General features: G+C 38.5%; 1 protein-coding gene across 1 annotated transcript in view; it reads right to left on the bottom strand.

Annotated features, from left to right (window-relative positions):
- Window positions 1-10,000, bottom strand: part of LOC135108524 (alkylglycerol monooxygenase-like) — a 39,866-nt gene that overhangs the window by 2,288 nt on the left and 27,578 nt on the right. Inside the window, exons 6-8 of the mRNA XM_064019628.1 lie at window positions 7,390-7,541; window positions 3,160-3,294; window positions 2,819-2,932 (exon numbers count right to left, since the gene is read on the bottom strand). Coding sequence (XP_063875698.1) covers window positions 2,819-2,932; window positions 3,160-3,294; window positions 7,390-7,541 — 401 coding nt within the window. The remainder of the gene's footprint in view (window positions 1-2,818; window positions 2,933-3,159; window positions 3,295-7,389; window positions 7,542-10,000) is intronic.

The raw sequence follows: 10,000 nt of genomic DNA, 5'->3' as shown, positions 1-10,000 counted from the left end.
GCAGAGATATCCATTCTTGTTCACCACGAGCTTTGGCTTTCCACTCCCTTCACTGACCATCCCGGTGAACTAGCCTTTAACTTTGTTATCCTTCACGTCCTAGAGCAACTGGTGGAACACTCTACTCGTATTCCTGACCGCTTGGAGATGACCTTTTCCTAACGTCTAATCCTCCTGCTAATGCTGTTACCCTTACTTCTCCTTTGGGTTCCTCCAATCACAATCTCATATCTGTACCTTGTCCTATCACTCTAATTCCTCTTCAGGATCCCCCTAAGCGGAGGTGCCTCTGGCGTTTTACCTCTGCTAACTGGGGGACCTGAGAAGATATTAAGCTGATTTTTCTTGGAGTGACTACTGCTTCCATTTCAGAGACCCGTCTCTGTGTGCCGAGCACATAACAGAGGTGATAGTGTCTGGCATGGAGGCATACATTCTTTACTCTTTCTCTCGACCTAAACCTTCCAAACCTTGCTTTAACACAGCCTGTTCTCGTGCTATACATGATAGAGAGGTGGCCTATTAAAGGTACTTGAGCCTTCCATCACTAGAATCTCATGCGCTTTATATTTCTACCCAGAGTCATGCCAAGTCTGTTCTCCAGTTAGCCAAAAACTCCTTTATTATTAGAAAGTGTCAAAATCTTTCAAGATCTAATCCCTCATGACTTCTGGCCCCTGTGGTCTGACCATTTTGAAATGAATATTTAGGCGTTGTCCTTTCCGGGGGTTTCCTTGGCCTGCGGTTCTGCCACACTTCAAGCAAGGCACACCTAATATTAAGTAGTTGCTACCTCAAAATTAAATGGTGTTGTAGCATACATACACTATGATGCCCTAGAAAGGCAAGTTATTGTAATATATGTTTTTTTTTTTATGATACTTGCATTGTTTTTTGGCAAACACCACAATACTTGGCAACGCCTCCTTCAGGCGTTGTCACGTCTCCATGGGTGACCAACTGAGGTCACACGATCAGAATAACCTTGTTAATCCATGGTCACTTCCTCTTGTGCCACCAGCCAGGATGGAAGCTACCTCTCCACCTCACTCTCGTCACCACAGCCGAGAAAAAGAGCTTACTCAGTAAATTAGTTTTTTTTTTTTTGGGGGGGGAGAAAAGGCTAATAGGGGGTCATTACTTGACCCCTCAAGTGCTGTTGCCTGAACAGCAAAGTCACCAACGTGTCTTGCCTTTTACCTCGATGGTGGTGTGGAAAAAGTCGTAACTAAATAAGAAAAATATAACATCATAGTTTAAGGGAAATATCATATCTAAAAAGAAACCTGTCACATTTAAACGAAATTCACAAGAGAGAGAGAGAGAGAGAGAGAGAGAGAGAGAGAGAGAGAGGAGGGGAGGTTAGCTTGACTGACTGACAGGCAGATTTTTCTCAAATTCTAATAATTCACAGGCAAGTATAGATCTCTGACAAAAATAAATTTCCATGAAATGTAGATTGTATAATTATGCAAAGAGAGAGAGAGAGAGAGAGAGAGAGAGAGAGAGAGAGAGAGAGAGAGAGAGAGAGAGAGAGAGAGAGAGAGAGTAGTGTGTGGAGAGCGAGATTATCAGCGACACAGGACATAGGCCAGTGCTTTAATCTGATAATTGCTCCAGTACAAGGTTTGGCAGTGCCGCAGGTCGGGGAATACCCGGAAAGGACAACACCTAAACACTCAGTTCAAAGTGGTCAGACCATAGCTAAAAACATCTCCAGTAACTTTCCTTCTTTATCTTTCCCTTCTTTATTTCAACTTGATGGCACCACTGCCACCTCATCTGTTTCTAAAGCTGAACTCTTCACTCAAACATTTGCTAAAATCTCTACCTTGGATAATTCAGGACTTGTTTCTCCCTCTCCTCCACCCTATGAATACTTCATGCTATCCATTAAAATAATTTGCAGTGATGTTTTCCATGCCCTCTTGGGCCTAAACCCTCGGAAGGCTTATGGACCTGATGAGGTCCCTCCTACTGTTCTCCGAAACTGTGCCTCCATGCTTGCATCTTGCCAAGTCAGACTCTTTCAACTCTGCTTGTCAACATCTACCTTTCCTTCTTGCTGGAAGTTTGCCTACATTCAGCCTGTTCCTAAAAAGGGTGACCGTTCTAATCCTTCAAACTGACGTCCTATTGCTTTAATTTCTTGCCTATCTGCACAAGACTTTCTTCTCTCTCTCATCCCTATTCTGTCCATCTCTCTAATGCAAGAGTTAACTAGTATTCTTGATTATTCATCTCTTTCTCTGCAGACTCTGGAACTTCCTGCCTGCTTCTGTATTTTCTCCTTATAACTCTTTCAAGAGGAAGGTTCTAAGACACTTATCCTTCAATTTTCGATGATTCTCTTGACATCTCTTTTGGGACTAGCACTCCAGTGAGATTTTTTTTCCTTTTTTGTTTCTCTCGGCCAGTGACACTCTTACGTAAAGAAAAAAAAATCACCCTTACTTTCAACGTATTATCACTAAGTATTGACATCCCACTCTAGCACATTACAGTAATCCAACTCCACCTTCTCCCCTTACGTTCTGCTGCATAAGATTTTATGCTTTCTTTTTTCAACCATATTTTGTCTATCTCTCTACGAGCAATGCAAGAGTTAAACCTTTTACTGGTAAACTCTGGAGCTCCCTGCCTGCTTCTTTATTTCCTCCGTGTTTCAAGAGATTTTTGATAATAATTTTTTATAACAATTTTTGATAATAATTTTGGCCCTTTCCTTTAGGGACTGGCACCTTGTTGAGCCTTATTTTTTGTGAGTTTTTGTAACCAGAGTGCCTCTATTACATAAAAAAAAGAGAAAAGTACTCACGGCATGGGCGGCGAGACGGCAGGTGAGCATGAGGGTGGCGAGGAAGTGCAGGATGACGTAGGTGTGAGTGGTGGTCGTGGCGGTGGCCTTCATGTACTCACGAGGGTAGCGGACCTGTAACCAACACAACGTGAACACTCAGGTAAAATAAGATAGGGAGAGAAAAAAAGAAGAAAGATAGACAGAAAGGCACTTTATCTTCAGTCATGGTCTAAAGTCGAGTAACTTTCCTCACATCTATTGTTCTTCATGCTTTCCTTCAGGCTCAAGTTCTCTGATCTCCTTAGAATCTACAATAACAAGACAAAATACTACTACTACTACTACTACTACTGCCTTACGTCTAGCTTGTCCTTGTCCCAGCCAGTCCAGGGTGCGCCGGGCTGCCAGCTGGGTCCCTTGATCAACGCCACGAAGGAGTTGCGCCATGAGTCCATGCTCCTCATCTTCTTCACCACAGACTTGAAGTAGTGAAACTGCCGCCATGAAGTCAAACACGGAGTTAACATATGAATACGTATAAGTAAATAAGGAAAACTGAAGGAACTAACTAACTAATTACCCAGCTTTCTATCTATTTATCTATCTATCTATCTATCTATCTATCCCCTGTCAGGCAAAGAATTAGAAGAAGTGAAGAAACCAAGAAGGGTATTCAAGCAAGCTTTGAAGCATGTAAAAAATAATGAAGCTTTAATTGGAGCCGATAAGTTGACAGTCTCTATACTACAAGAATCCTAAGTTATTTTGGAAAGAGGTAAGGAAAGTAAAAAAAAAATAATAAAGTGTTTCTTAGTATGAAAATAGAAGGTGAATTGTATTGTTGAAAATTTTTCTGAAAAGTTTAGAAAAATATATGATGACTATAAATGTCAAGATGTTAAATATTTAGTGTATAATTTGCTGAAAAAGTATGTTCGTAAGGGTGAGATAGTGGGGATTGTGAGTAGTCAGGATGTGTGTGCAGCTATATCTAAACTTAATTGTGGTATTGGTCCTGATTATCTACATTCAAATCACTTAAAATACTGTACAAATAATTTGTTAAAGCTACTTGCTAGATTATTTTCAGCTTGTATCATACATGGTATATTACCAAAGAAAATTAGTTTTGGAATTATGATGCCTTTGTTAAAAGATAAATATAAAGACATTTCTTACATTAATAATTATAGATCATTACTTTGTCCACGATGTTATTAAAGGTATTTGAATATTGTCTGCAAAGCAAAATTACAAAGTCTATAGAGATGAATGATAGGCAGTATGGTTTTAGAGAAAACTATTCTACTGCTACTGCTTGCCTAGTACTTCAAGCAACTGTGTTAAGATATATAAATGAGGGATCAAATTTATACGGATGCTTTTTCGACTTGACAAAGGCGTTCGATAAAGTGAATGATTTTAAACTAGTTAATAAGCTCCTGAAAAAGGTGTGCCTCATTATATTGTAAATATGCTATTTAATTTTTACAGAAATCAGAACGTTATTGTCGAATTTAAAAACTGTGTCTCAAGTGAACGGACAATGAAGAATGGAGTTAGACAAGGAGGTGTGTTGTCATCATTGTTATTTTCAGTATATGTGGATGATATGTTAAATAAGGAATCTTCTCAGAAGATTGGTTGTAGGCTGGTCATACATATATATGAGTAATGTGATCGCTTATGCTGGTGGACTTCAAAGGTTGGTAAATACTTTGGTCACTGAAGTTAAAGCGCTGTATTTGTCTATTAATAGTGAAAAATATGTATGCATGATATTTAAAAATTCAACTCATTATGAAATAAATACAAATATATATTTGGAAAATGAAACATTAAATGTAGTTAGTGAACATACATATCTGGGTTATATACTAGACTGTACCCTTTATAATAATTTAGATATTATAAAATACAGAAATAAGTTTTATAATGAGTTTAACTGTATTTTGAGAAAATTTAGTAATTCCAGTTTAAATGTGTTTTTAAAGTTGTTTAGTAGTTATTGTTTGAATTTTTATGGTGCTGCATTATGGTTTCATAATTAAAATTCATATGTACCACTGAAACAGTTCTCTGTTGGTTATGATAAAGCCATTAAAAAATTATGAACATAAAGTATTATGAAAGTAACCGCAGTGCGTGAAAAGAGAGTGGACTGATGATATTTAGACATTTAATCAACTGGTTAAGAATAAAGTTTTATATAGAATACTTACAAAACCATGCATATTTATCAATAAGGTTGATAATGTTAAACAGATTTTTTATTGTGCAGGACAGTGAACAAGTTATTTTTAATATTTACGATTTTAAGAATGTTTTAGCTAATGATATTAGTGCCATAAAATCAAGAATTTTATTTTTACAAAACCATGAGCCGACACTGCGTTAAAGATATGTTACATATTTTAATTATTTCGTAATTTTAATTCTGTAGAAAGTCTTAATATACTTTTTTTTATGAAATAAAAATATGGACTGGATTATCTATCTATCTATCTATTTGTAAGGCGTAAATAAGGCCATAAATCTGTCTTCTTTAAAAGCTCCTTCATGACTCGGCACTAACAAAATAAGAACATAAGAAAATAAGAAGAGAAACTCCAAGAAGCCATCAAGCCTACACGTGGCGGTCCCTGCATAAAACATATCTACTTAATTCCATCTATTATCCCCTTCTATTGACACTGACACCATAATAACATGAGAACATAAGAAAATGAGGGAAACTACAAGAAGCACATATTTATGGATGAGAATGACAATGGGAATAGACTTGACAAAGGCGTTCCCTTTGTCAAGTCATATATTTTTGTTTACATATGTTTTGTTTACGAGTACACAGGGACTGCCACATGTAGGCCTGATGGCTTTTTAGATCTTCCTTTACTTTCTTACACATATCAGTGGCGTATCAGAGCCATGTCAGTTCAGTGTCAGTGAAATCCGTGACGCTTCAGTGACGTCTGTTCACACACATCCGTAGTGACTTCGTCCAGCATGAAATCAGTGATTTCCAAGATGGCAATGTCTTCAGACGCGGGAATGGCAATTATTGCCATAAGCTGAACATAAGCTGAAGAAAAGAAAGTGGGTACATGAAGCGTGGAAGAAAAAGGGAAAGTGAAGGAGGTTTTTGCTACTCTGTACAAGGAATTCATTGATGATGGAACAAGATTTTTCCAAATACGTTATTTGAGACTGCTGTCCATATAATTTGGCTTTGACAAATCATACAGAACAGGAAGATTACGGACCAATTCAGTAAGTAGTTCATCATGTATTCTTGTGGACAAACTCACAACACTCGTCCGGCGTCCGTGAAAAAAACTAAAAAAAAGAATATTGGTGGCGACGATAATCACCTTCACGGAACGGAAACGCAACTGACAAGGAGTCACAACACATTGCTACACCGGACATGTATGAATGCGTCAGCAGAATTCAAAAAAACGATTTATTTTTTATTTATTTAATTATTTATCTTTTTATTTATTTATTTATCTTTTTTTTTTTTTCTTTTTCACTGGCACTTAGGGACTGAGCGGACGCGGCACTGATAAGCACCTGCTATATGTGAATGAGCCTTTATGTTCTTATCCACTATAGTTATATTATTCTGTTGTTGTTTATGTAGAGATTAGCGTTTTTTTCTGTGAATAATAACGTGTCATAAGAACACCTATCAGTAGAAAATATGCTTACCGATACAAAATATGGTAGGAATACAGATTTGAAGAGTTAGCCATCATAAACAAGTCTCATACTGTAAGAGAAAACGAAAGTTTGAACTGCTAACTGTTATATTGACAAGGTGCTTCTAAAATACCACTGTGTGACGTGTGTGTGTGTGTGTGTGTGTGTGTGTGTGTGTGTGTGTGTGTGTGTGTGTGTGTGTGTGTGTGTGTCAGAGAAGGAATGTGGTGGTGGTGGTGACGGTGGTGATGGGGTTGGTGTTGAAGATTGAACTGTGTGGCAACAAGGTAAATAACCAACAAACTAATGAGGTAACTAATGGGCTAACTAACAAACATACTAACTAACATTGATTTTTTCTAATGTATTTTGTATTTTTTTGCTTTTTTTGTACTTTATTTCATCAGTATAATTTTCTTTTTGTTGTCAATAGATTAACTAACTCACTAACTGCTTAACTAACATACTAATTAACAGACTTATTAACGGAAAAATTAACTAGTTAACTAACTGTCCAACTAACTAACTAACAAACTAACTATTCATCTAACTAACGAATTGACTGGTGGTGATGGCAACAGTGGTGGTGATGGTGGTGGTGGTGGTGATAATGAGTCTTTTAAACAGACAAATTCCTCAGATCAGGTCAAGTGGAGATTGTGTTTCCATCACGTGTTCCTGACTGGCTGACTGACAGACCGAATGGCTGACTGAGTGACTGAGTTGACTGAGTGAGTCTTCTTATGTTCTTACACCCTTCCTCCTTACTCCTTCCTTCCCTCTTCTTATGTCCACCTTCCCTCCTTCCTTCCTTCCCTCTTCTTATGTTCTTATGTCCTTATGTCCTCCCCTCTGTCCCTCTCTCAGTCATTCATTCACTCACTCACCTGGTGCGAGATAGGGTTGAAGAACTCAGGCTGAATTAAAATGCCGTAGACAATCTTCTGCTCCTTGTCAGGGGCTTCGAAGGTACCGAAAAGGTGATCCCAGAAGATGAACACACCTCCGTAATTCTTGTCCAGGCAGTATTTGTTGGATCCTGGAACGTACAGAGGAACATAAGAAGGCATGCGTATAAAAAAAAAAATACATGATATTGAGACACGAGGAGGAAAGTGAAAGGAGAGGTGGAAGAGAAATAATAGAGGTGAGAAAGGACAGAGGTAAGGAAAAGAGAGAATGATGATAAGAAGAGAAGAAAGCTCTAGAGGGAAGAGTAGTGAAGAGGAGACACGAAGAAGAAAAAAAAATAGGGACAGAAGAAAGAAGAGGATGAGGTGGAAGTAAAAAAAACACCTCCGTCCAGACAATACTTGTTGGATCCTGGAACGTACAGAGGCACTTAAAAAGGGATATACAAAGAAACACGAAGAGCAACAGGCATTTTGGTCTCTGCGGATACCAGGGACGCTCACTAAATTCTCCCATCGCGTGCAGAAGATAAACGTACCTTCGTAATTTTTATTCATGGGGTACTAGCGAGGCGAAACGAAGGGAAGAAGGTATATAAAACCCAAAGAGCAATAGGCATTTTGATCTCTCTTATAGCATCCCAGCGAGGCGGAATGTACATACAGAGGAACACAAGAAGGTATACAGGGTGTAACACGATTTCTTTTTTTTTTTTCTTCTTCTTTTTTTTTTTTTTTCATGTAGAAGGGACACTGGCCAAGGACAACTAAAGTCCAATTAATAATAATAATAAAAAAAAAAAAAAAACACTGAAATGCCAGTTTGCGGATATTGCTACAGGTGAAAGTACAAGTTAATCTAAGTCGAAAATATTCTATGCACATATACATTTTGAGGCGTTGTTTAGCAATGGTATAAATTTCAAGTGTGATAGATACAACGGCCGGGCCAGGCGGGTATCCATGTTGGAATGCGTAGACCTGGATGTCCACTGGTGAAATTGTGAATTATTCAGTCATGATTTCTACAAGATTTGGAGGTTTACTGTGATGACAACGAACAGATGATTTACCGATAAACATTGCCTGGGCAGGCAATGCATGGTGCCACGCAGCCTATTATTCTATTTATTATTACATCCATTCTATCATTGTCTAAAGTTTATCGGTAAATCACCAATTCGTTGTTATCACAGTAAACTTCAAATATTGTAGAAATTATCATTGAATAATTCACAATATCACTAATGGACATCCAGATCTACACATCCCGTCATGAAACCCACCTGGCACCGGCCATTGTATCCGTCGCCAGGCCACACTTGAATTTCACACCGCGGATAAACAACGCCTTACAATGCATATGTGCATAGAACATTTTCGACTTAGATTAACCTGTACTTTCACCTCGGACAATATCCACAGAAACTCGTGTTGCACCCTGGATACAATGGAAAATACGGACAACAAGGAGCATTTTTGGTCCCTAGTAGATTGGATGATGAAGGAAATAAATATGGCAGAACAAATTAAGGAATATAAGAAGGTATTCATAATGGAAAAACACAAGCAGCAAGAATGATTTTTGGTTCTTGATAGGCTGGATAATGAAGAAAATGGACATGAAACAACAGTAGACCTAACTTTTTTTTTATGTAAGAGGAGCTTCGGCCTAAGGTAACAAATCGTAATATGATAGCAAAGGTCTACTGAAGCTGCCAGTTTCCACAGAATACAGTAAAAAAAATAAATGAATAAAATAGCACCAATCTTCTCACTAAGCTAAATCCACTGTGTATAATCTCTTCAGGCACGTTATGAAACAATATTAAAACCATCGACTTTCCATTGCCCAGTCAGTGTAATGTAATACGCCTGCTGAACACACGGAAATATCTCAGTGTGGCAATTTGTGATGAAGGGAAGATATGTCAGTACGTAGTAGTAACTGGAAACTTCACATCTCATCTCTAGCTAAAACAGCTTCTATGAAGTTAGGTGTTCTGAGATGTCTCCGCCAGTTTTTCTCACCCCCCCCACCCAGCTGCTAACTCTGTACAAGGGCCTTATCCGTCTATGTATGGAGTATGCTTCACATGTCTGGGGGGGGATTCCACTCATACTGCTCTTCTAGACAGGGTGGAATCAACATCAAAAGCTTTTCGTCTCACCAACTCGTCTCCTCTAACTGACTGTCTTCAGCCTCTCTCTCACCGCCGCAATGTTGCATCTCTAGCTGTCTTCTACCGCTATTTTCATGCTAACTGCTCTTTTGATCTTGCTGACTGCATGCCTCCCCTCCTCCCGCGGCTTCGCTGCACAAGACTTTCTTCTTTCTCTCACCCCTATTCTGTCTACCTCTCTAACGCAAGAGTTAACCAGTATTCTCAATCATTCATCCCTTTCTCTGGTAAACCCTGGAACTCTCTGCCTGCTTCTGTATTTCCACCTTCCTATGACTTGAATTCCTTCAAGAGGGAGGTTTCAAAACACTTATTCATCAATTTTTGACTACTGCTTTGACCCTTTTATGGGACTGGCATTTCAGTGGGCTTTTTTTTTTTATTGGATTTTTGTTGCCCTTGGC

This window comes from Scylla paramamosain, chromosome 17 (assembly GCF_035594125.1).
Source record: "Scylla paramamosain isolate STU-SP2022 chromosome 17, ASM3559412v1, whole genome shotgun sequence".
NCBI classification, from domain to species: Eukaryota; Metazoa; Arthropoda; class Malacostraca; order Decapoda; family Portunidae; genus Scylla; species Scylla paramamosain.
Note: the sequence above shows the minus strand (reverse complement) of the source record. Positions and strands in the feature narration are given on the sequence as shown.